This window comes from Nansenia antarctica (genome assembly GCF_963989245.1).
Source record: "Nansenia antarctica genome assembly, chromosome: 2".
In the NCBI taxonomy this organism is placed as follows: domain Eukaryota; kingdom Metazoa; phylum Chordata; class Actinopteri; order Argentiniformes; family Microstomatidae; genus Nansenia; species Nansenia antarctica.
This window is the reverse complement of record NC_137675.1, coordinates 79,188,907-79,216,497: the sequence shown is the minus strand read 5'-3', so window position 1 is coordinate 79,216,497 and position 27,591 is coordinate 79,188,907. Positions and strand designations below refer to the sequence as shown.

General features: G+C 43.3%; 2 protein-coding genes across 2 annotated transcripts; both read right to left on the bottom strand.

Annotated features, from left to right (window-relative positions):
• On the bottom strand, positions 1–26,985 carry LOC308150692 (uncharacterized protein; the record flags this gene model as incomplete). Its single annotated transcript, XM_080523497.1, has 10 exons — positions 1–188; positions 570–798; positions 1,240–1,383; positions 2,162–2,343; positions 7,078–7,164; positions 12,979–13,136; positions 13,808–13,951; positions 24,876–25,008; positions 25,966–26,727; positions 26,982–26,985. 10 exons carry the CDS (start codon positions 26,983–26,985, stop codon positions 1–3), a joined length of 2,031 nt encoding a protein of 676 aa, XP_080379623.1.
• On the bottom strand, positions 9,919–10,537 carry LOC308151756 (protein BTG1-like; the record flags this gene model as incomplete). Its single annotated transcript, XM_080524663.1, is given in 2 exon segments — positions 9,919–10,131; positions 10,133–10,537. Coding segments are annotated over 2 exon segments (618 nt in total).
• Positions 26,986–27,591: the final 606 nt, after the last annotated feature.

The window sequence follows — 27,591 nt, the reverse complement described above, 5'->3', positions numbered from 1 at the left end:
CTATCCATAACGAATGCATTTCAGATGGTTCTTGAAGAAGTGAAGACCCAGTTTGAATTCACCATCATCCTTCTTCTGGTGACGGAAGGTAGAGTACAGCTTGTTTCCTGCCTTCTTGGGCTGATGTGCGATGTTGACATGACTACAGGTGGCCACCAGGAGGCTGCCCAGGCCGTCCATGAAGAACTCTGAAACAGAGGGAGGGAGGGATGAGGAGAAAGAAGAAGGATGGATGAGTATACTGTAGCGATAATTCCCAACAACTGAATAATACCTGAAGCATTCGTAATGGGGTTAAAACAACAACTTGTTCACGGTCAACCAAAAAATATATATATTTAAAAGGGACAATCTGGGATTGCTATATCCATATATTAAAATGTTTAATTGATACTGCTCTTTGATTCCCAGATTGCCCCTTTCATAAAACCTTGGTGACTTTAAATAAACCGTTGGGAAGAGAGTGCAACTAAACTAGATGATTGTGTGGACCCCAGGAAGAGCAGCCCAGCTGTTGCTTAATAGATAATGAGGATAAACAAATAAAAATAATATATAGTAATATTCACCCGAGTGTGCCACTCTCTTCAGCAGGGGGTCGAAGCCAACTCTCCTTATAGCGTCTGTGCGACCCAGGAGGAAGTTGACCACCCCGTCGGTGAAAGAACATTGTGGGAAACCAGGAAGGCTTTGGTATTTGATCTTTGACTTCCTATTCAGACAGCCGCCATCTTCCCCGTCGCCTTCCTCGTAGACCAGGGAGAAGTGGAAGGTGTTGCCGGCCACAGACGCGCCCACCTGCTCACACACAGAGAGAGGTAACAGATTGAGTTGGTGAAAAGGTCAATGCTTGCAAGACAGACTGGGTTTGAATCCAGGTTTATTTTTGTCATGGTATTGTAGTAGAAACCATTGTTGACACTGTGTCTCATGTTTGTTAGTACAGACTAGTAAAGACCAGTAAAGACCGATTAAGACCAGTAGAGTCCAGTGAAGACCAGTAACACCAATCAAGACCAGTAGAGACCAATAAGGACAGATAAAGACCGGTAGAGACCAGTAAAGACCAGTAAAGGCTGTTAAAGACCTGTAGAGTCCAGTAGAGACCAGTAGAGTCCTGTAAAGACCAGGAGAGTCCAGTAAAGACCAGTAGAGTCCAATAAAGACTAGTAGAGTCCAGTAGAGACCAGTAACACCAGTAAAGACCAGTAGAGTCCAGTAAAGACCAGTTCTTCTCACCACGTCCAGTTCAGGCATCGCCTCCATCACCTCCACCAGACTCTCGATCTTGGTCTGCGCTGTAAACAGGAAGTCATCATCCACCCACAGCAGGTACTTTGTGGTTACCTGGGAGACGCCCAGGGTCCTGCCAGCAAACCAGCCCTGAAGACAACAGCCAACCAGGAAACAGTTAATATAAATAGTTATTATTATAATGCTAATACTAATACTAATTTGTATTATTAGGGGACTAATACTACCTAATATTGGCCGAATGGGGGTGCGAAAGCAAGGGTTGAAATTGCCAACTTTGAAACGTTCCTAGTCCTGTGTCAATGCCATGTAATACCATGTAAGCATAGATCATATTACTAGTGAATTTTGGGTTAATATGAATGTGGATTCTGCCTATTTTTAATAGTAAATTAATAAGTGGAATTGACCTCAACCGTCATAGAGGTAGGCTGCAGGATTTGACTATGAGTCATCATTTCAACAGCTTCTATTCTATCCAGGTAAAGATACTGGCCTGTAAGGAAACTTTGCAGATGTTTCCAGCATGTATGAAATATGACACGTTTCATAAACACGGAAATGGATCATACAAAACTGGTCTGATGGGTGATAGTTCTGCACCGTTAGACAATGAGGACAGTGTTTTGAGTGCTGATGGAGTTGTTTGATTTGACGTGCAGTAACCACATGTTCACCAAATGTTCCAGCTTGGAATAAATCAAATGACATGCAAACATTTTATTTTGAGAAGACATGACATTATTTTGAATGCAGTGTTTGCTTTTGCAATAGATTTGTGGACTTTAGGGTTTTGTGTGTACGTTTTTGGATTTGTGTTAACAGTTAAGAGAAAATGCTTTGAGAAAATGTGTTTAAGCGATAGAGAAAAACTGTAAACAACAAACTACATTACTGTGGTTTGTACCTGTGCCGGGGGCATGATGTACTGCTCTATATTGGATCTGTTGACTTTCTGAGGCTTCAGGCTGTCGTCAGCGATGATGATCTTCATGACTGGGTAGAAGGTCCTGATGCTGCTGATGAGGCGTTGGAGCTCGCTGTACCGCAGGAACGTCTTGGTCACGATGGTCACCTGGGAGTTGACGTCTACCGGGACAGATTATCACTCTGGTTAGATGCTGTAGTGATGTCTACAGGGACAGATTATCACTCTGGTTAGACGCTGTAGTGATGTCTACAGGGACAGATTATCACTCTGGTTAGATGCTGTAGTGATGTCTACAGGGACAGATTATCACACTGGTTAGATGCTGTAGTGATGTCTACAGGGACAGATTATCACTCTGGTTAGATGCTGTAGTGACGTCTACAGGGACAGATTATCACTCTGGTTAGATGCTGTAGTGATGTCTACAGGGACAGATTATCACTCTGGTTAGACGCTGTAGTGACGTCTACAGGGACAGATTATCACACTGGTTAGACGCTGTAGTGATGTCTACAGGGACAGATTATCACTCTGGTTAGACGCTGTAGTGATGTCTACAGGGACAGATTATCACTCTGGTTAGATGCTGTAGTGATGTCTACAGGGACAGATTATCACTCTGGTTAGATGCTGTAGTGATGTCTACAGGGACAGATTATCACTCTGGTTAGATGCTGTAGTGATGTCTACAGGGACAGATTATCACTCTGGTTAGATGCTGTAGTGATGTCTACAGGGACAGATTATCACTCTGGTTAGATGCTGTAGTGATGTCTACAGGGACAGATTATCACTCTGGTTAGATGCTGTAGTGATGTCTACAGGGACAGATTATCACTCTGATTAGACGCTGTAGTGATTTTGCACGTTGCAGTGGATTTAAAGGGTGTAAATGTGGTAACAGGTTACAATGAGGATACAGGTCTGTTGAAAGCAGTAAACTCCATTAATGGCAAATCTAGTACCTCACTTCCTTCCCATATTAAATTAAATGACACTGTATGTCCAATTTCTGATAAAACATTTTTTTTAGCCTTTAATGAACATTGTGGCCTTTTCAGAGAGGTTATTCTGACGCTCCAAATTCATGTATGAATATGGTAGATTGTACTTCCTCTTCCGTATTCCGACCCGTTTCACCTATTGACATCCTGGATGGCGTGTCCATGACTGGCACGCCATGAATGCCAGTCTGATTGGGGAGGATAAACTGGATTCCTTCTTGACACTAACAACTAACCCATAAATCTCTGTCTTGCCTCTGGTAGTTTTCCTAGGGCCTGGAAGACTGCCCATGTGACTCCCCTACATAAATCTCCAAGTTTTCATATTTGGCAAACATTTTAGAAACCTTAGCGAACACTCAACTTAAGTCATACCTTTCAAGTTTTTTTTTTATACTTTATTGCAGGGTTGTACATTACATTTCAAGTTCATTTCATACACTTTACAAGTTTTCTTCACTTGTCTAAGTTCATCCTGCATCATTTTTTATTTTTTTTATTTTTTTAAAGAGAACAAAAAATAAAAAGATAAAGAATAAAGAATAGAGAGAAAATACAGAAAAAGAAGAGAGAAATTATAGGGATAGAGATAGAAAAGTAAGAGATAAAAGGAGGGGGGTGGGAGGGGTGGGATCGGTGAGGGGGGGGGGGGCTTCCTTCCTACTCATTCATTCGGTCCATTTACTCCAGTTCATAGTGAATTGCTCTTCACGGTTTCCCACTTTATAAGTAATTCTTTCCATTTCTTTTATCTCTTCAACAGTTTTTTTCCAATTATTAACAGATGGTGGGTTTAAGTCCAACCATTTACGTGTAATTTGCTTTAAAGCTGCAATACGTAATATAGTGTACAAATATTTATCTCCCTCCCTGTGTATATCTAATGGAATAAGACCGAGTATAATATTGACTGGATGTATAGGATTTTGTAAGGTAAATGTATTTTTAATTTTTACTTGAACTGCCTCCCAAAACCTTTTCAATTTAGGGCATGTATAAAAAATGTGTGTGTGATTGGCTTCTTGTTCTGTACATTTCCTCCAGCATTCTGCATTGCCTGTTGGCCTATATTTTGACAACATTTTCGGTGTTAGGAAGATCTTCATATTTATTTTCCAAGCAAATTCTTTCCAGAATTTTGATTGTGTTGTCTTAAATATTCTTTTGCATGCTTCTTTCCAATCTTCTTCCGTAATTGTTATTGCTAATTCGTTTTCCCATTTTTCTTTAGTGTTATCTTCTTGTATCTTGATTTCTTGCATGATTTTGTAAAGTTTTGAGATTTTTGTCTTTTCGCTGTTTCTATTTTTGCTCAGATATTCCATCAGTATATGTGATCTTTGTTCCTGTCTCCTCTGTTGTGTTATAAGGTAGCTTCTAATTTGTAAGTACTTAAAGAAATGGCTATTACTTATATTAAATTTATTAACTAAGGTTTCAAATGAGTCTATCATGTCATTTGTAACCATCTGTGAGTACACCTGTAGTCCCTTCCTAGCCCATTCTTCTATGTTGTCTGTTTTATTAGGTAAAAAGTCTGGATCACTGGCTATCTCTCTCAAATAAATACATTTGTCATCACATTTATACATTTTACGAATAGTTTTCCAATTTATGAGGGTATTTTCTATGCATCTGTTATTTCCACTATATTTTTGAATATCCTTTAGACTCAGAAAAGGTAGTGTTCCTATTGATATTGATATTACTTGTTTTTCTATGTCTTTCCATTTGGTTTGAACCGAGTTATTCATCCATTTCATTATTGTATCTATTTGAGTTGCATGGAAATAGGACTTTAGATCAGGGAAATTAAACCCTCCTTTTTCTCTGGTTTGAGTTAGTATACTAAGTTTTTTCCGTTTACTTTTGTAGTTCCAAATGAAATTTGAGAGCATTGTATTCCATTTTTTGAAGCTACCATGTGGAATGGGAACTGGTAATGTTTGAAATAAAAACAGAAACTGTGGGAGGATCATCATTTTGACACTTTCTACTCTACTCATTAAGGATTCAGGTGTTATCTTCCATCTATTAAGATCTTCTCGTATTTTATTTTCAAGGGCTTGATAGTTGTCAGTGTATAATGTTGTTATATCTCCGGTGAGGTAGATTCCTAAATATTTGATTTTCTTTGCATCCCATTTCAACTTATATTTTTCCTTAATTTCCGAATCTATCTGTTCTCCAATTGTTAATACTTCACACTTACTTTCATTTAGTTTATAACCAGAGTGTTTACTATATTCTGTAATTGCTTCCATTAGGCTTGGTAAGGATTGGGTTGGTGATGTTAAATAAACGACCACGTCATCTGCATATAATGCCAGTTTATGCTGTTCCTCTTTTATCGTTATGCCTTTGATGGTATTATTTTTCCTTACACTTTCTGCTAGTCCTTCCATGCATATAGCAAATATAACTGCTGAGAGTGGGTCTCCTTGTCTTGTACCTTTATAGATTGGAAATCTTCTGGATATTGTGCCATTTACTTTTACTCTTGACACTGGATTTTTATACATTCCTTGAAGCCATTTATTAAAATTCTCATGAAATCCAAAGCTTCTTACAATTTCAAACATGAATGGCCATAGCACTCTGTCAAATGCTTTTTCTGCATCCAGTGTCAAGAGTAGAAGGTTTGCACCATTATTTTGTGCATAATCCATTATATTTAACGTCCTCCTTATATTATCTGACAGCAGCCTACCTGGTATAAAACCACATTGGTCGCTGTCTATTATATCTGGCACGATGTCCTTTAACCTATTGGCAATAATAGCTGTTACTATTTTATGGTCCGTATTCAGTAGCGATATTGGCCTGTAAGACGAACATTCAGTAGCGTCCTTACCTTCTTTATGTATAACCGTTATTATAGATGAATTCCAAGTAGTTGCCCAATTTCCCGTTTGTAATACATACTTATATGCTTGTAAAAGTAGTGGTATCAATTGTTTTTTAAAAGTTTTATAAAATTCATTAGTATATCCATCATCACCTGGTGTTTTCCCCATTTTAAGGTTATTTATTTGTTGTTGTATTTCATTTACTGTGATGTCCTTAATGAGCTGTTCATTTTTTGATCTTGTTACCTGCTTTAAGTTTAACTTATGTAAGAAATCTTTCATTAGTCCCAGGTCAATATTTTCTGTGTTTTTATAGAGGTTCTCATAATATTTTACAAATTCTTCAGCTATTTTATCCTTATCCGCTATTGTTCCAGAGCCTTCTACAGTCTTCAATTTCGAAATGTGTGCTTTTTTAGTCTGTGTCTTAAGTCGATATGCTAGGAGTTTTAAAGACTTAGGTCCTCCATCGTAATATTTCTGTTTGGTGTATGTCATTAATTTCTCCACTTCCTCTGTACGAATTTTATCCAACTCCTTATACTTCTTTTTTAATTCATTTTTTACTATTATTTCATTTGTATTTTTTAATTTGTCTTCCAAGTGTTGTATTTGTTGTTCAAGCATTTTCTGTTTATGTTGTGTTTGTTTTTTCTTAAATGCACAATATGCTATTATCTGTCCTCGTAGTACCGCTTTAAGGCCCTCCCATATAATAGTTGGATTAGTATCTCCATTGTCATTTATCTCTACATATTCTTTTATGGCTTTATTGATTTTTTCAACAAAGATCTTATCTTGAAGAAGTGAATTGTTTAATCTCCATATTTTTTCTCCTTGCTTTATATCCAAATTTATAGTTATAGATAGCGTAGCATGATGTGCCATACCTTTCAAGTTATCCAATTCTTAGTCCTCTTCAATCAGATTTTAGAGCAAAGTATAATACGATCACTGCTGTCACGTTGGTTACAAATGACATTACAGTCAGGTGCAACAATTTGGGCACCACTACACATCCACTACTAAAATGATCTACCTTTTCCCATGTCATATAAAACAGGAACCGATGGTCGCTGGATGACTATGGGGAAGACTGCCTCGTGCTGTTCATATGTGAAGTGAGCTGGGGAGAGAAGAGGAGAGAAAAGAGAAGTCTAATCATGTACAGAAGGATATATTTTAAGTACATTCAAACAGGCCCCTTGTTTCTTTTTACATTTACATTAATTTAGCAGACACTCTTACCCAGAGTGACTAAAACAACAAAGTGCATTTGGCTAGAGGAAGTGTACCAACTCCACCAGCACATGTCCAACCATGAGCTCTTTGAGATCCTTCAGTCCGGCTTCAGAACACGAAAAAGCGGCAGTAGCTTTGTTACAAGTGTGATAACAGCAGAAGAACGCAATGCCAAACAACAAACATTTGAAAGGCATCAATTCACTAATATCCATGTTGCCGTTTCTCCCTCATGTAGCTTCTGTCAAGGCAAGCATGTTATATCAGAGTGCTTGCAATTCAAGAAGGAACCACATGATAAAAGGTTTGAATGTTTAAAAAGGAATGGTTACTGCTTTGGATGCCTAAAGAAGGGTCACATGAACAGAGACTGCACTAATAAACTGGACTGCCAAATATGTAAACGCAAGCATCCCACACTGCTACACATTGATGACAGAAATTCTAAAGAGGTTACTCAAGAACACCTGATTCCCTCAGAACCTAAGGAATCATCTGTCAACAGTGCACTGGTTTCAGCAAATCAAGTTACAGGGGCCGGTAAGAAATGTGCCTTAGCCATTGTTCCGGTTCAGGTTAAAGCCGCTCAAGGTAGCAAGTCTGTCTTAAACTACGCCTTTCTTGATCCAGGCAGCTCGGCCACATTCTGCACTGAGAACCTCATGAACCAACTGAATGCCAAAGGACGCAAGACAGAACTCATGCTGAGAACTATGGGACAAGAAAGACCTGTCAAGAGCTATGAGCTTAAAGGACTAGAAGTGGGCAATTTAGATGGCAGTGGATATATTGAATTGCCTGAAGTGTACACCCAAATCAAGATTCCTGTTTCAAAGGAAAACCTACTTACCCAATCAGACCTGAAAAGATGGCCTCATCTCAGTGGAATCGAATTGCAAAGGATCGACGGAGATATTGAAATTCTAATAGGAATGAATGTTCCTAAGGCAATAGAACCCAGGCACATAATTAACTGTCAAGGGAATGGACCATACGCAGTCAAGACAGGGTTAGGATGGGTGGTCAACGGCCCACTCAACTCTTGCTCTGCTGCTGAGGATGCTGGAACTATATCAGTGACAGTTAATCGCATTTCCATGGATAATCTGAGGGATCTGCTAATTGGGCAATACAACCAAGACTTCCCTGAAAAGGAATACGAAGAGAAGAAAGATGTGATGGTGAAAGAAGAGGGAAGAGAATATGAAGTTGTGGAGAAAATTGTGAAAGAATGGGCCGGAGGAGAGAGGCCATATCACTGCTCCCAGTGTGGGAAGAATTTCACCCAGGCAGGAGACCTAAAGAACCATCAGATGATACACACAGGTGAGAAGCCATATCACTGCTCCCAGTGTGGGAAGACTTTCAACAGGACAGATTCCCTAAAGAAGCATCAGAGAACACACACAGGACACAAGCCATATCACTGTTCCCAGTGTGGGAAGAGTAACAAGGGAAACAGGTGCAATACCTTGCGGACCTGTTCTGGCGGAGGTGGACTAAGGAATATCTTTCACTCATACCACTGCCGGGGCCCAAGGGTCTTGTTCGGAGTGTTTTAGTTCAGACAAAGACTAACATTCTACAAAGACCCATTGATAAGCTCTGTTTACTACTAGAAGCCGAGAATTGAGCTTAAAACAGTTTGATGATGTCCGATTCCCAACCCCCTGACCCCCTATGCACACATTCAAACACACATTCCCCTGAGACTCATGCCCATGCACACACCTACCCTTTCACACATGTTCATACACATGGACTTTGCAGCATCTCACCTCATCTACTCTTTGGAATATCCCTGGAGACTGTATATTATAGTTATGCCACCATGGACACTTATACAGCATGGACTTATTATGATTTATGTGGACTCATGATATTGATATGAGATGATAAATGTATATTGAAATATTGATGAATATGATGTGATGTAATGCAATGACATGTGATTTAGCGTATTTGGTATATCTCATAGATTTGTTTCATATTAGTTATTTTGGCTCCATTTAATATTTTGTTGTAATTGTTTTTGCTATGGCGTCAACAATTAGGGGCCGGTATGTTGGAGCCATATTAGGGCCTTTTGAGTTCAGTTAAGAGAATCTACTAATAAGATATTTTGTGTTTATTGTGTGTTGAAAATTATGAAATATCTTTATGAAATGTTTTGTTTACCTTTTTGACGTTGGATGTATGTACCTTTAAGGATTGATCACCTACCTGATATTGAGCTAATTACTGTGAGGAGGCACCTGGTAGATGGCTTTATATAGGAGATCATTATGTGTGTTCACCAGGGAATGGTGGATCTGATTAAGTTTTGAATCGCACAGCGGGTGGCAGTGTATCGTACAGAGCTCAAGAGATATAAAGTATGATAACGATCCATATAACGTACTGCTTTAAGAAAGTCAACCTTAGTTTGGTTCAGTTTAATAAATTGTTTTATTTTATAATTCCGACTATGATAGTCAAAACAAACAGTCAAACAATGTTCAAAAATGTTAACCCAACAGAAACAATGGTCTATAACAAATACCAGTGCTTTTTGAACTCACTTAAATAAGTAATGGGAAGTTAATTTAATAGAAAAGAGGGGAATTGCTGAGGAAGAAAAAAAAAAAAAAAAGGAGAATCACTGTGGTGGTCGACGGACTTCACAGAACCAGGCATGGCGAGTCGCTGCAGTGCCCCATCCGAGTCGAGTCAGCTTCGTCCTCCTAAGCTCGACATGGATGGTCATCAGGTAGTTCTTCGGGGGGCTGGTGCGACCACCGATCAGAAAACCATTCTTGCAGTTCAGTGAAGGCTCGATGGGGGAGGCTGTGGGCGACACGGTGGAGCTGGGGGGAGCTGGGGGGCGCCGGGGCCTCGGCCTCGTACAACACGCAGATGGAACCGTCCTCACCGATGCGGTAGGACACCTCGTAGGGGTCTACCCACAGCGTCAGCTCCGGGGGCAACAGCCCGAAGAGCTCTTCGCTGGTAAGTCCGATACGACAAGCGGCTCTGCCGATGAGAGGGTCCATTTCATGATTAATCCGGATGCAACGGAAGCCGGAGCCCTTCTGTGGTCGGTCGGGGAACCAGTGGTCCTGGTAGCGCTCTGTGAGTGACTGTTGCAAACAATCTCTGAACACCTGGAGTTGGTGTTCGCTGAGGAAGCCTCTGGTTCTCAGAAGCCAGGAGACTAACGTCGCCGCGGCCGTTACTTCTGGGGCCATTTCAGCTCTAGCTGAGTATCCTTGGTTCATATTGTCCTAAAGAATATTATTATTATCTCCCACTCGCTGAAACGTTAAATTAGTTTCTTTACGACAGGATTGCTTTGAGAATTCGATGGGAAGCGTCTACCAGGAAGCGTTGCTATGGGCTAGCGTTGCTATGCAAAATTCATTATTAACAGAAGCGCTGCCACGCGCATCTACCGTCTTTGTGTGTGTACATAGTGCAACGCAATATAGTGGAGCTTCTTACCTATCCTAAAGGAAATTAACCAGTTAAATACAACTTGTACATAATTCAACATGTCCAATCAACCTGGGACAGCCGCTGAGGCTGAAGAGCTTTATAAAAAACGTATTGCAACTCGCAAAGGTAAACTGGGAGTATGTACAAGGAAGCTCAATGAGACTAAAGCTTTGCTGGTGGAAGGTGGAAATATTTCTGATATAAATAATTGTATGGACATGTTCAATCAAGCTCTTGGTGAATTCAACCAGGTACATCATTCTGTGCAAGAACTCCTCTCAGAGGGAGAGAAAGAGTATGACCATGTGAATGAATGAATGAATGAATGAATGGTCTTTATTGTCATTGATATAGTACAGGTACCAAACAACGAAATTTGGGAGGGGGGGCTCCCCTGGTGCTAGGAAAAAAAAAGAAGAAAAAAAAGAAGGGAAAAGAGCTGGTTTACATAAAAAAAGGCTATGTACACTATCCACTATGTGGAGTGGTATCAGCCCAGGATGATGAATTTTAGCTACTTCATCAAGGAGGTCGATGCATGGCAAAAGGAAAGGACGCAATCAGGAGTGACACCACAGGACAGCATCTCCAATGTGTCAAAAGGATCTAGAACCTCTTCTACCGCATCTAGAGCATCTTATGCAGCAAAAATAGCATCTGCTGAAAAGGCAGCTCTGGAGGCTCGACGTGTTGCTTTAAAGGACAAGCATGCCTTACTGCTGGAGGAGACCATTATCAAATCTAAAATGGAGAAATTGGAAATGGAGGCAGAAATAGCCGCAGCGGATGCTAAAATTAAGGTCCTCCTAAGCAGTGATGAGGCTAAGCAGCCACCAGGGGATGATATGAACACCTACTATGAGGAAGCCTGTAGGCCAGTAAGCCTATAAAACCTGGAACCTACTGTTGACTCTCCCATAGAATTCATGCAGATGGCTGCTGTACCTAAGACCCCACTCCAGAGGCACTTCCAGAGTAGCCCTCAGGATGAGGCAGGTGCATCTAGTCCACCACAGCAACATCCCTCAAGAAACAGACATGCGTCTCATGAAAACCCCAGTAATATGGTACAAAGTCAAATTGCCGATCTCATCATCATGCAGCAGCACTTATCCCTACTACCCAAGAGAGAGGTGCCAGTGTTTGATGGGGATCCTCTATTCTATCAATCTTTCATCCATGCATTTAAACATCTAATTGAGGATAAAACTAGTAGCTGGGCTATATGGATCGTTATCATACTTTATATCTCTTGAGCTCTGTACGATACACTGCCACCCGCTGTGCGATTCAAAACTTAATCAGATCCACCATTCCCTGGTGAACACACATAATGATCTCCTATATAAAGCCATCTACCAGGTGCCTCCTCACCGTAATTAGCTCAATATCAGGTAGGTGATCAATCCTTAAAGGTACATACATCCAACGTCAAAAAGGTAAACAAAACATTTCATAAAGATATTTCATAATTTTCAACACACAATAAACACAAAATATCTTATTAGTAGATTTTCTTAACTGAACTCAAAAGGCCCTAATATGGCTCCAACATACCGGCCCCTAATTGTTGACGCCATAGCAAAAACAATTACAACAAAATATTAAATGGAGCCAGAATAACTAATGTGAAACAAATCTATGAGATATACCAAATACGCTAAATCACATGTCATTGCATTACATCACATCATATTCATCAATATTTCAATATACATTTATCATCTCATATCAATATCATGAGTCCACATAAATCATAATAAGTCCATGCTGTATAAGTGTCCAATTTGTCACAGTTTGTCACCATCTATGGTTCCAGCTATTATTATTATTATTGTTATTATTATTATTATTTTCATTCTTCTGCACTTTATTTGCCCTGTTGCACATGGCTGCCTCGTAACAGATCAGTCAGGGTACAATGTTAGATCACGTTTGATCACACGAGATTGGGGGATGAGACTATACTGATGCTTACAATACTACCTCTGCACGTACTGTATATTACATCGTTACCTATCACTACCTCTTGTTCTATTTATATCATGCCCTTATATCACAATTTGCACTTCTGATTTGATGTTAAACTGCATTTCGTTGTATTGTACTTGTACTCTGTTCTGACAATAAAGTTGAATCTAATCTAATCTAATCTAACCAAGGTCTAACTCAGATCTAACTCAGGTCTAACCTAGGGCTATACCAGGACTAACCCAGGTCTAACCCAGGTCTCCAGTGTGTACGCGGTACACAGTGCTGGTGTAGGTGAGTCGTTCCAGGAGGTTGTTGAGGTCAGCGAGGCTGGGGGATTGGAGAGTGATCCGACCCTGACCCTGACCCTCCACCTGGCCAGGCTCAGGGTACTCTACAGCCAGGACACCGCTGGACACACGAACACTCACCTGCAGGTACAGAACAGGGCTCACACCATAGGCTTATATTCCCTGGGTGAGACCCACCATAGATATCTTATACTTCCTGGATGAGACCCACCATAGACAGTAAAAGTGAAGCACTGTACTATAAGGGTCAATCATAATGAATGAGTTGCAGATCTTAACATGAATAAACAGGTTTGAAGAGTACTGCAGCCATCCTTATGGGACATTGATAGTGATTTTTGCTGCACATAGGCATAATTTCAGTAAAGGCATTGATTGTATTGATCATTCATTCATTCAGTGTATTTTCAATATCCATGTTGAAAAACCTTTACTGAAACCAGGTTTGAAAACCATCACCAACTAACGTTTTGTTTTTACACCTGGTAGCGACGAAGACCCTTGAAGGCCCTTGAGTTTCCAACCAACCTGGTAATTTGTTGTTGTTGTTTTTGTTGCATGCAGAGCTAAACCTGAAATGATGTTGAAAATAAAGTTACCTGAATAACAAGTTTGTTCATTTCCACAAATGCCATTGATAACTAGTTTAGGAAGTAACAATGACTAGTGGTGTGTGTGTGTGTGTGTGTGTGTGTGTGTGTGTGTGTGTGTGTGTGACCTAACATTAGAGGCAGGAATGTTCTGTAACACTATAAATGCCATCTCTCCCACCTGAGGAGGTGTTTCCTGTACTCCTCTGCTCTCCGTTGGACGAGGTCCTCATACTGGCCTTTGGGAAGGTGATCTCTCAGTGTGAACGACCCTGCTGGACAGGAGCACGGGGACGGTGGTGTGGAGCTGGTGGATGGCATGGCGCTGGAAATACACAGGTATGAGCTAAACAGCATGACATAGATTTACCTTCACAGTATTCAGTAGCTAGTAAAGTAGTACTACGTTTTGCTCAAGAACTCCTCTATATGCAGTTCTACCTAGAACCAAAATGAGATGTACTGACATGCTTGGTTTTCCTATGTGACGTGGCTGTATACAAGGGCTTCTCACTCGCACTGTTTTTACCGGTCGACGAAAAGATCGCTTTGGACGTTTAGAATGGAATCTAATGAATCGTTTGCGACATTGATGAACATTATTGATAAAGGTAAGCTCTTTATATCTGTTATATTAAACATAGACCCGATTCTCGGGTAACCGGTGGGGCGGTGGATAAGAAGAGGTTTTAAGGATTATGTAAACACAGACACTCATATTGACACGGCTTCAGCCTACACCTTTTTGGTCCTGGTGTTATGAATTGTGACTGTGTACATTTTTTTTATATCTGTATTGTGAATTGTATAGGGGACCAAAATAAACATTCTCAATCAATCAATCAATCAAATCCCTTAAGGATCCTTTAAGGCGCTTTGAGTTGCATCTACGAAAGGCGCTATATAAATAAAGTTTCACTTCACTTCACTTCACTTCACTTATGTAAACACACTCATATTGACATGATCCCTTAAGGATTATGTAAACACACTCATATTGACATCATCCACCTGGGACGATGAGTAACTGATGTGTCCTCCTCTGTCTTCCTTTGGGGCAACACCTGACTTGTGTAATACATCCAGTAGTACATCATCCAGTAGTGAGAGAAGACACAGGAGAAGGACCACCAGCCTGCTGCGTCGATCCATCTGTCAGGAACTAACAGGTTTTAGATAACTCCGCTCTCCACTGGCAAGACGGCTGTCTCTGCAAGCACATATGCATGTATGTCGTTAATTATCCAGGAAATACAATGAACCGCTGTTACGCTTGCCTGGCTCAGGACAAGGTGACAAAAAGGGAGACGACACATGGATAACAATAATAGGAGATTTATTAAAGAATAATAGGTTAAATGGAAAGAATGATAAAGTAAATCATAACAACAACCAAAAAGGCTGCTGGTTGACAAGGAAGAGACCGAGTCCATCAATTTGACCCCCTCTTAAAGTTCCTGGGACAATCAGGATGATCACCTTCACCTGTGCCCATCAGGAACCAAGAGAGAGGGTCAACAAGACAATAGATGTTTGGCGCCCACTGGTGGTACCAGTGTGGATCGTCACATCCCCCCCCTTAAAACAGAGGCCTACTAAAAAGGTCTCTGCTAATTTGTTTCCCAGATTACAAATAATACAAATAATAACAAGAGTCTATGGCAACAAAAAAACGGTGATCTCTGCCACACACAGCCTAAACGTCAAATCCCAACCTCCCCTACAACCTGCCCACCCTCCAGCAATTCCTGGTACCTGGAAAAGCTCTATTTAAGGAGGGAGGAACAAGAGAAAGAGAGATTAGAGACAAGAGTTTTAGACCGGCAGCATTGATTCACCTGGAAAGGCGCTGGCTCGGACTCTGCAAAGAATGCAAAAAGGTCAGGGGGTTATGATCTTAACAAACGACCACTGGATGGGACCCCCCTCCCACATAACATCAAAGTGCTGCAGAGCCCAAACCAGTGCCAAACAGAACCCAAACCATAACCAAACCATAACCAAACTCCAGGCCCACTCACATCCTCCTCCCACCCTGCTGCCACCACAGGAGTGGATGGAGATGGAGACCCCTCGTTCACTGTGGTCAACACAACCGGCTTCACCTCCAAGACCGTATCTACTCCGGACCTAGGTGAACGAGAATAATAACATTTTGATAAGCTCAGGTGACAAAGTTGTGTAGACTTTCTACGGTTAGGAGTATCGATCAAATAATTCCGTTCGGACACCTGTCGTACAACAGAGTAGGGACCAGTAAATTTTGCTTGGAAAACTGGGTCACTCACAGAACAATCATTATGAGGAAGCCATTGACGAACCAACACATCCTCCAAGAGAAAACAACCACTTTCAGAGCTCTCCAGCTCATTCTTAGGCTGAATCCCACTGAGCAGTAGCTTCAGCTCAGGATCCTCCTGTTGGGCTAAAATCAACTCACTCCGAGACAAAGGCGGCGGCAGGTCAGGAAACTGAAAAACAGAATTGTCAGGAGTGAACTTATCAGACTCTTTACCATCATCAATTTTAGGGTCCATGCAACTCATAGCACGAGTCATGGCGCAGGCAGTAAAAACCTCAGGAAACTCCTTCACACTTAGGTCGGGTCCTGTTGGTCGTGTAAACCCAGAACTAACTACCAGAGGTGGGGGCACATCACTCCACACTCTTCCTCCAGCCAGGTTATTTCCTAAAATGACTGCCACACCCACCACAGGCAGAGAGGGTCGAACACCAATGGTCACTACCCGCTGGACCAGATCAGAGCAAAGCTCAATTTCATGCAAGGGGACAGACAAAGTCTGCATCCCCATCCCTCTAATCAAAACGCTGGTCCCCACACTTGACTCCTGAGAGAATGTCAAAACCGATTCCAATATAAAAGATTCTGAAGCCCCCGTATCACGAAGTATCTGGACAGGCACTTTCTGTGGGCTTCCCACCAGAGAAACGAAACCTGTAGTAATAAACGGGCCAAAATCAGGATCCTCCTCGCTAATCTGTATGGAGACAGAGCCCTGTAGTGCCACCGCCAACTCAGTAGCCGCAGGTGGGCTGGATACTGAGGATGCCATCACCCCTGGTTTAAAGGGAGACCCCTCGGCAACCCCAGACACTCTTACTCCTGCCCCACAAGCATGCACTGCAAGAGCCAACGGTCTAACAGAGCCCCCCTTCCCACTGTAGGTTTTCTTTCCTTTTAGGACAGGACACTCCTGTTTCCAGTGACCCTTCCCAAGGCAATAATTGCATGTCGAGTTAGGATCTACTCTACTCTGACCGCCATGCTCCGACCTTGAAAAAGGGACAGAATAGCCAGGACCTCCGTTTGGGAATTTAGCACGATTTACCAATAGGTTAGTCACGGTCGGATTTTGTCTACGGCTCCCCTCGCTACGAAAATGATGTTCACCAAACTGACTCTTATTAGTCAGTACAAATTCATCTGCCAACACCGCGGCTTGATCTGCTGTTTTTACCTTGTGTTCATTTACATAAGTGGCAATGCGATCAGGGACAATGGTTTTAAACTGTTCCAAAATAATCAAATTTGACAGATCCTCCAGAGTATTCACCTCTACCGCCACGCACCAACGATTGAAATGGCTGGTTAGTTCTCTTACAACCTCAACATGAGTTTGTTTGTCATGTTTCTTCCATTTTCTAAACCGCTGTCTGTAAGCTTCAGGAACAAGTTCATAAGCCCTAAGGATAGCGGCCTTAACTGTATCATAATCTTTCCTCTCTCTACCATTAAGAGCAATATAAGCTTCCTGAGCTCGGCCAATAAGCACACTCTGTAGTAATGCGGTGCGGTCTGAAGTAGACCAGTCCCTATCGTCGGCAACACTCTCAAACAGTGAAAAGAATACATCAGGATCTTTTTCATTAAACTTTGGCAACAGTCTAACCATGACAGACATATTATCCCTCTTAGAATTACTCGAATCGCCACCTCCACCGTCAGATAACTTTCCCTCAGTAATCAACCTAAGGCGCTCCCGTTCATGAGCCAATTTATCCAACTCCAATTCCCTGTCCCTCGCACGCTCTTGTGCCTGAAACTCACGCTCTCGCGTCTGCTCTCGCGTCTGAAATTCACGCTCTTGCATCTGAAATTCCATCTGTAATGCTAACAATTCTTTCTGTTGATCAAATGTTAACTCAGTGGACCCAGATGCAACCCCAACGGATATTTTAGGGACAGACATTTTACCCTTTAGTATGCCCCTTTGAATTAATGTATTCTGTAAAGCCTCCACTACGTCCTGTTTCTTTGCTCGGCCTTTCACCACCTCAAGCTTAACCTCATAATGTTCAGCAACCTTCCACAGTTGTTCTTTCGTTAACTGTAACAATCCATCGACCGACGGAGCTGCCACAAACTCCTCAAAAACATCCATAACTCAATATAATCAAATAACCAATATTAACCAACCCTAACAAACGGGAATCTCCCCTCCTATTACAAACTCCTCCTATAAACTACTCCCATATCAGCCATAATCTTCAGCCCATTTAAAGCGAGTAACTGTGCACACATACAAAACAGAAAAGTAACTAACATACTTCGTAAGAGCTGCCCCGCATCTAACTCAGTAATGACTGACTAACCACTCAGCTAGTCTTCAGTGCGTTCACATGCAACTCTTCCACCAAGCAAATGCCTGGTGGCGCCCCCGCGTTCAACACACCAAAAATAACAAACGAAAACAATAAACAAGCGTTAAGCGCTTCTACTCCTAGCACGGGGGTTCACGTATAGCTCTGATGGTATCTAAACCACCCGCCCTACCTATCCTTCTCTGCTTTGCATAGAACACAGCACTCACCAAACTCCAGCCGAAGATCACAGCCAATACCAAGAGTTACGTCCTTGTCAGCACAGTCGGACGCCCAGCTCCCCCTCGTCACCAGCACCCAAACCAACGTACCAAATATACTAAACAATACATTACATCCAATCCAACCAAAACCCAATAACTATAAACAATAACCATGCGGGTCTCCCAATATAGAGTTGGACAAATCCAACAATCCAATCCCGAATATCAACTATGAAAAGGGAGAGAATATTGCTCTCACCAAATTCAATCCCGGACGAGCCCCCAATTTGTTACGCTTGCCTGGCTCAGGACAAGGTGACAAAAAGGGAGACGACACATGGATAACAATAATAGGAGATTTATTAAAGAATAATAGGTTAAATGGAAAGAATGATAAAGTAAATCATAACAACAACCAAAAAGGCTGCTGGTTGACAAGGAAGAGACCGAGTCCATCAATTTGACCCCCTCTTAAAGTTCCTGGGACAATCAGGATGATCACCTTCACCTGTGCCCATCAGGAACCAAGAGAGAGGGTCAACAAGACAATAGATGTTTGGCGCCCACTGGTGGTACCAGTGTGGATCGTCACACCGCCTATACTCATAAAAACAGATTATTTTCTAAGTTGTTGGAATTAATTTCAGTTCCCCAATACAGTGTTAAACTAAACACAAAATGCCATTCTGGTTAACCTTTTTGTGTTTCTAATTCGACCATAGCCTAGTCTTGACTCATTTGAATATATTAAGCCTGAAAATGCGTCTCTGTCTCCCGTTGCGCGCATGACCTTGTCTTGGTGTATTAAATTCATTGCATGAAAACGTTGCTTCTCGGTCTGTCAGTCTCGATAGTGTAAGGCGATCAACTTCTCCAGAATTGATTTAATTGAGTCGTCACTTACAAGCGAGTTCGTTTAATCTCAACGAGACGTCCTTGATATAACTTCTAAGATAAAATGATCCAATCAAATATTCGGCACCACTACTGAACTGTTCTTTAAGATAATATTTATTCGACCACATCAGCAAACAATAGCATCAGCAAACAATAGCATTTCATTCCATGGAAAGGGGTCTTATCTAGCTTCACCTCCGCAGGCCAGGATCAGCTGGTTAACTGCAGAAGCTTCACCGGACAAGAGCCCCGTTTCGCCTTGGTGCATAGTCTTTATACATTTTCCTTAACATTTAGGGATGGGCTGTCCCTCTGGTAGGTTTTATGGTAAGCGTCTGTTTTATATCGGTATGTGGCTTTCGACTTCTTTCGGTGTCCGTGCGAGTGTGTTATCTTCTTCTTCTGACCCCCCGGTCGTTTGTCATGGTGAGAGTGTTCGGACACTCTGTCAGCAACGGTATCCTGAGCAGCCTAGTCTTGCGCGACGTTAGATACACACACATTCTAATGTTTTTTAAGGAACCAGTAAGCATATGCACACAGTTATGTTTTTAGGATGCACAGATATTTTGATAGTTATTTTGGGTGTATTCTACGTGCGTTCTAAAGCACTAATTGGCCAGTTATTTAATCTTCAAACACATTCCCTCCTGACCAGGTCAGTAGGTCCTATGTCCTTATCAGGATCGCTTGTGTAAACATCACTGTTGCCAGGCCCACAGACTCCCATGACTTGGGATTCGATTAACAAGTTAAAATACAGTATAGAAGAATAGACTTATCATTAATCATTAGTTATGATAGTATAATATCCATTCCATTCCATTCCATAAAATGAGTATAGGAAAATAGAATATCATAACAGCAGATACAAAATGGTTGTTTGTACATAGGTAAAAATAAGCAATCTACAGGCGGTTTGAACCACAACACTTTCTCCCAGTCAGGAGCCCCTTCCCCCCATGTCGCTCAAAAGCAGAACCTCTCTTTTATGGTTCTGTGAGACTTCAACTGACCTCAGTCACATATTATTTAAATGAACACACAGTACTTGATTTATCACTTCTAGTTATTTTAATACAAATCCCTAACAATAGGAGAACCGGATCAAGTTCATTCAAGGCTGGTTATCTCACCCATTTCCATACGGTCACTGAGGTGTGTCGCACCCCCCCCCCCCCCCCCCCCCGCCCCACAATTATTTCCAGCGGAGAAAAACTTTAGACGGGATACTGCCATTTGCCTACCTTATTATTACAAGGCAGTGACAGTCTATGGCTGCAAAAGGCACGGTCGCCCATTGTGTGAATGATACTGGCTACACTTACAACACCTTGCCCTCCAAAGCAGTTTCATGTTGACTAATTACAATTGGTGTTGAATTGACAAATTGCGATAACATCAATTAGCCTAATGTTGCTGAAAGACAAATCAGAAAATAATTTAAACTATTATTTAATTATTAATCGTTTAACATAGTGAAACATAAGACATTTGTTTATTGAAACATATGCTCTTACTAGAGTAATTGCTTAGTAATTATTATTATTGTTGTTGTTGTTGTTGTTGTTATTATTATTATTGTTATTATTATTATTATGGAGGCAAGGAAATATCCGACAATCATATAATTTTTAACATAGTGATGCATAAGACATTTGCTTATTGACTTATTGACAGAAATAAGCATATGCTGTTACAGTATTAGAGTAATTGCAATGTACAGTAACATGATGTTTAGATGGGATAGGGTTTGATGACAACTGGTTTTAAGAACCTGTAATAATGCTGAAAGACCAAAAAACCTTGTGGCAAGTTTACAACTACAATCTTTTGATTTAATGTTTTGACCTCCAGTCACAATATTTGCACACAATTCGCCCTATTCAATGTGTCACACAGAATTAACAATGGATCTACCAAAGGCTATGAAGAGGATGTGGGGACCAGAACCACTCACCACATCATGTACCCAGTGAGTGCTGTGGACCTGGACAACACCACTCATCTGGTTTTGTTCCCTTTCAAGACTTGGGATCTCCGCTGGCTCCGTAGTATCTTCACCCCGTGAGTGACGTCTTGTAACGTAGGCTTTTTTTTTTCTTCCCTTTCCTAACACCAGGGGAGCCACCCCTCCTAAATTTCGTTGTTTGGTACCTGTACTGTAGCAATGACAATAAAGTCCATTCATTCTTTGGCTAGTTTGGAAGTTCATATTTTGATAGTTTACAGTAAACAATATGTTTTATTCATATTTTAGAACTTTATCCCAGGTATTCTGACACTAAAATACAATGTACACATCTCGAAATACAATACGGCTGTGTTTCATTTTGGCACAAATATTCTGTATTTTTGCATTGTATTTATTGCTACATATGTATTGCATTTCGATGTGTGTATTGTATTTCATTCTGGTACGCTTCACCCTCCATAGACAACTAAGCTAAGGCCGTTTTTGTTGTATTCAACAGCAAATCAAGGATCAAAGCCAACAAGGACCTGGTGAGTCAATAAGAAACATAAGCATGGAATTTATGTCAAACAAATGATGGTTTATACAGTATTTCTCCTCTTAATTTATGAAGGTGGTAAATGCCCAAGATGGTTTATAGGTTGAGGTTGAAAGTTTATTTTGCAAATAGATATGATTGACAATACTTTAACCCAGGATTGGGAACAGTTCTCCACTACCTTCTCCCTGACAGAATACCTTCTGGACTAAATCCAGTGCCCTGCGAAAGTAATGAATGAATGAATGGTCTTTATTGTCATTAATACAGTACAGGTACCATACAACGAAATTTAGGAGGGGGGGCTCCCCTGGTGCTTGGAAAAAGACTAAAAACAAGAGGGCCAAGGGTAAAATAAAAAAGGGAAAAGAGCTGGTTTACATAAATAAAGGCTATGTACACTATCTACTATACTATACTACTATACTATACAATAAAACACTGTGCTGTACTCTATGCTATGCTATAAATATCCTAACTTTTCCTATATCTGAACCTTATGTACACAAGGGTCATATTGCACATAGTATTGTTGCACATTCATTTAAAGTGTCGCAGTTAGCAGGTTTGAAATGTTCACAGTTGTATTTCAATATTGCACTTGTGTTTACAATCTAGTAGCTGCCATCAAGTTGTCTAGATTGTCCAGGGCCTAGAACCTAGGTCTTTGCTGTGTTCAGGGCCTGAATGGCCCTAGGGTAGAAGCTGAGCTTCAGTCTATTTGTCCGTGCGAACATGGTCCTGAACCGCCTGCCTGAGCGCAGCCGAACAAGGTGTTCGTTCCCAGGGTGGGATGGGTCCCTGGAGATCTTGGAGGCCTTCCTGAGGCAGCGTGTGTACAGCTCTTCCAGAGAGGGGAGGGGGGCGCCGATGATCTTCTGGGCCGATCTCACGGCTCTCTGTAGCGCTTTCCTCTCTGCGGCTGTGCAGCTGGAGAACCACACGCAAATGCAGTAGGTGAGGATGCTCTCCACTGTGCAGCGGTAGAAGGTCACAAGCAGCTCCTGTCTGAGGTGGTATTTCCTGAGGACTCTCAGGAAGTAGAGCCGCTGTTGTGCCTTCTTGATGATGGCTGCTGTGTTGGTCCTCCAGGACAGGTCCTCCTGTATGTGCACCCCCAGGAATCAGAGAGTTGAGACTCTCTCCACGCTCCCTCCATCGACGAGCAGGGGCTGGCCCTCAGATTTTTTCCTCCTGAAGTCCACGATGATTTCCTGGGTCTTTAACTGGTTCAGCAGCAGGTTGTTAACCTTGCACAGCTTGCCCAGCTGCTCCACCTCATCCCTGTACGCCGCCTCGTCCCCCCCCGAGATGCAGCCCACCACGGTGGTGTCGTCTGCAAACTTTATGATGGAGTTGCTGGGGTGGACGGGGGTGAAGTCGTAGGTGTAGAGGTTGTAGAGGATGGGGCTTAGCACGCAGCCCTGGGGGGACCCAGTGCTGAGTCTGAGGTCTGTGGAGGTGTGGGAGCCCACCCGCACCCTCTGGGGGCGGTCAGACAGGAAGTCCTTGATCCATGCGCAGATGGAGTGTGATAATCCCAGGTCTAGTAGTTTGGTCACTAGCCTGTCTGGAAGGATGGTGTTGAAGGCAGAGCTGAAGTCCACAAAGAGCAGTCTTGCGTAGCTGTTCCCCCTCTTCAGGTGGGATAGAGTGGAGTGGAGAGTCTTCGCGATGGCGTCCTCTGTGGACCTGTGGGCTCTGTAGGCGAACTGGTATGGATCCAGGTTGGGCGGGAGGCGTGTGACTATGTGGGCCCGGACCAGTTTCTTGAAGCACTTCATGATGATTGGTGTGAGTGCCACCGGGCGGTAGTCGTTTAGGCAGCTCACCGTGCTTTTCTTCGGGACTGGGATGATTGTTGAGGTTTTCAGGCAGGGTGGGATGGTGGCCTGGGACAGGGACTGCTTGAAGATGTTGGTGAAAACCCCGGCCAGCTGGTCGGCGCAGTCCCTCAGCACCCGTCCCAGGACGCCATCCGGCCCTGAGGCTTTTCTGGGGTCCACCGCCTTCAGCACGCGTCTCACTTCATGCTCTGTAAGGGTGAGGCTGCTGAGAGCTGGAGAGAGTGGTGTTTGTGTTGTGGTTACCTCCGTTCGCCCCTCGTCGAACCGGGCGTAGAAGGAGTTCAGCTTTTCCGCCAGCAGGGGGTCGTCCTCCGCGGCTGTGAGCCTGTTGGCTCTGAAGTTTGTCATGTGCTGAACCCCCTGCCACACCCGCCTGGAGTTGTTGCTCAGGAAGCATTCCTCAATCTTCTCTCTGTGGTCTGCCTTGGCCTCCAGGATGCCACGGTTTAGGTTAGCCCTGTTGGTGCTGTACAGCAGTGTGTCCTTCGCTGAGAAGGCGTTGTCCCTCTCCTTGAGCAGTTTTCGGACCTTCTCAGTCATCCATGGCTTCGTGTTGGGGTAGACCCGGACACGTTTGTCCACGGTGGCTGAGTTGGTGCAGTTCACTATGTGGTTCAGAACCGACGACGTGAACTGTTCCAGGTCCTCATGCTCATATTCCTGCCATGAGGTGTCATTCAGGCAGATCTGCAGTGGGGCGGACCCTGCTGGCCAGGTTCTGACAGTCTTAGTGGTGATGGGAGCACTTTTCCTCATGGGAGTGTAGGCTGGGATCAGGAGGATGGACACGTGGTCAGACATGCCTAGATGAGCTAGCGGTCTAGCCTTGTAAGCAAGCTTGATGTGTGTATACCTTGTCCAGTGTGTTATCTCCTCTTGTTGCACATTTAACATGCTGATAGAACTTGGGTAGTACTACCTTCAGGTCAGCATGATTGAAATCCCCCACGATGATGTGTACTGCTTGAGGATCCGCGCTCTGTCCACCACTGATGACGTCATGTAGCCGCGCTAATGCTAAGCTAGCATCTGCGCTTGGTGCAATGTATACAGCTGTTACGTACACTGCGTTGAATTCCCTCTGGAGGTATGTGGGTCGGCATTTAACAGTCAAGTATTCCAGGTCTGGGGAGCAGTGGCTACTTACAGTTTTTGTGTTTAAGCACCAGCTGTCCTTCGTCGATATGATCAGGCCGCCCCCGCGCGTCTTCTCACTAAGCAATGTCCGGTCGGCTCGGTGTAAAGTGCGGCCTTCTAGCGCGACCGCAGAGTCGATGATGGAACCGTTGAGCCAGGTTTCTGTGAGAATAATCACACAGCTATCCCCCACGGTGTTGTTGGAAGCAACCTGCAGTCTCAGTTCGTCCATCTTGTTAGCTAGGGATCTTACGTTGGAGAGGAATATACTCGGCAAAGCTGGTTTATCCGGGCTTCTCCTCAGCCTAGCTAGCAGGCCTCCCCTGCAGCCCCGTCGTTGCTTGCGGTCCCTACGCCGACGTTTGCGCCTCAGGGGCGGGACTGTGTACCATTGTTCTCCCGGTAAGCGAGAGATTTCGTGTGGGATCCTTTGTTGTTTCAGGAACTCCGCTGTTACTGTCTTCTCGTTTTGCGCACCAACTTCTAGTAAGTCTAGTCTGCTGTAGGTACTATTTACACAACAGTTCCCTATAAGTACTAAAATAAAAATGTACATACAAATGTACTTAAAAACGCTAAAAAGCACCAACGTCGGGAGCACTCCCAGCCTCGCGTGCGAACGCGCCGCCATCTTGCTCGATGTCTTGAGTCATAAGGGTGACTTGATCTACGGTCGACCTCCCGCGTCGGAACCCGGCCTGCTCACGTGGGAGCAGCGGGTCGACAATTGGTTCGATGCGGGCGTAGATGAGACGCTCGAGGATCTTGAAGGGGATGCATAGCAGAGAGACGGGACGGTAACTCTTAGGGTCCCCTTCAGGCTTATTTGGTTTTGGGATCGCAACAACTAGGGCTCTTCGCCAGATTTTGGGGATCTTGAGTTGGCGCAAACAGGAAGTGAGGAACGCTCTCAGCCAGGACTTCAAGGCGGGTGCGGCATGGAGAATAAGCTGCGGGCAGATGGAATCAGGCCTCGGAGCTTTCCCTGGCTTTAGATGCTGGAGGGCAGCAGCGAACTCCTCCGGGGTGAGTTCACCGGAGATGACCCACTTTTCACAAATTGTGATGCGATTTTATTTGCAGAGATGAGGCAGTGACGAGGGGAGAGTCTGGACCTACCAGTGAGATTGTTCATGATACTCCATGCCTTACGGCTGGAGTGCGAGAAGTCGATGGAGTCAATAGCCTCCTCCCAGCGCTCCTGTCTTTTACGGTTGAGTCTTGACAGCAAGGCTGTTGCGAGCCTGTCCGACTCAGCTCCTGCAGGGGCCTGGAGGAAGGCACAGTGGAGCTTCTCACACTCCTCATCCCAACACGGTTTGTAGCTAATGCGACGTCCGCGTGGGATGGATTTTTTTGCCGCTTTCACCAACATGCCGCAGAAGTCCCGGTACGCCTCATCCACGTTGTTAGAGTTAGGCGATGGGAGGTGCCTTGTGGATTTGTTGGTAAGGAGGCGGAAGCGTTTCCAGTCGGCCTTTCGGAAGTTCCACCGTTTCACTGGCTCACTCGGAACAAGGTTCACGAGTTTGGCCGTTGTTATCAGTGAGGGTCGATGTTGAGACCTTGGGAACATTCCTAGCACACGTCTATCAGGGAGCCGGTTGTCAGCGCTGGCACTCGCGAATGCCAGGTCAGGGTTCGTCCCAGTGTTCCAGCGACCGGAGCGGAAGCTGACTGCGCCCTTGGGGTCGTACAACAGGGCCAGGCTGTTATTAGCTGCCCAGACAGCCAGGTTCTCGCCGTCGGGTGAGTTGGTACGGTAGCCCCAGTCTTCATGCTGGCAATTGAAGTCACCAGCATAGATACAGGGGTGGGGGAACACTGGTAGACTCACTGGTGTGATTTGCGAGGGTGGAGGTTTGTAGACGTTGACGAGGCCTGGTTAATGAGGAATGAATGAAGAATGCTAAATACATAAAGGGTTGAGCAAAGAAATTGCGAGTGTATCAGACTAAAGTCTACAGCATTACAGTAGCCTAATGATTGGTTCGTTCCTAACAGATGGATCGACGCAGCAGGCTGGTGGTCCTTCTCCTGTGTCTTCTCTCACTACTGGGGATGATGTACTACTGGATGTCTTACCCAAGTCAGGTGTTCCCCCAGAGCAAGACAGAGGAGGACACATCAGTTACTCATCGTCTCAGGTGGAGAATGTCAATATGAGTGTGTTTACATAAGGGATCATGTCAATATGAGTGTGTTTACATAAGTGAAGTGAAGTGAAGTGAAACTTTATTTATATAGCGCCTTTCGTAGGTGCAACTCAAAGCGCCTTAAGGGATCCTTAAGGGATCATGTCAATATGAGTGTCTGTGTTTACATAATCCTTAAAACCTCTTCTTATCCACCGCCCCATGTGACCCGAGAATCGGGTCTATGTTTAATATAACAGATATAAAGAGCTTACCTTTATCAATAATGTTCGTCAATGTCACAAACGATTCATTAGATTCCATTCTAAACGTCCAAAGCAATCTTTTCATCGACCGGTATAAACAGTGCGAGTGAGAAGCCCTTGTATACAGACACGTCACATAGGAAAACCAAGCATGCTTGGTTTCAACCCCCGAATTTCCATATCATTGGTCCTCGAAAGTCATTTTTTCCGCCTCTGATAGATTCTATTGGCTCTGACGCTTCAAATGAGGGGTCAATCATGACATTTTGACCAATGGGTTCGGAAGAAATTTGACTGCGTAATCTGACCTGGTGTGAAAAAAAGGCGGGTGCGCCATAGGGGCG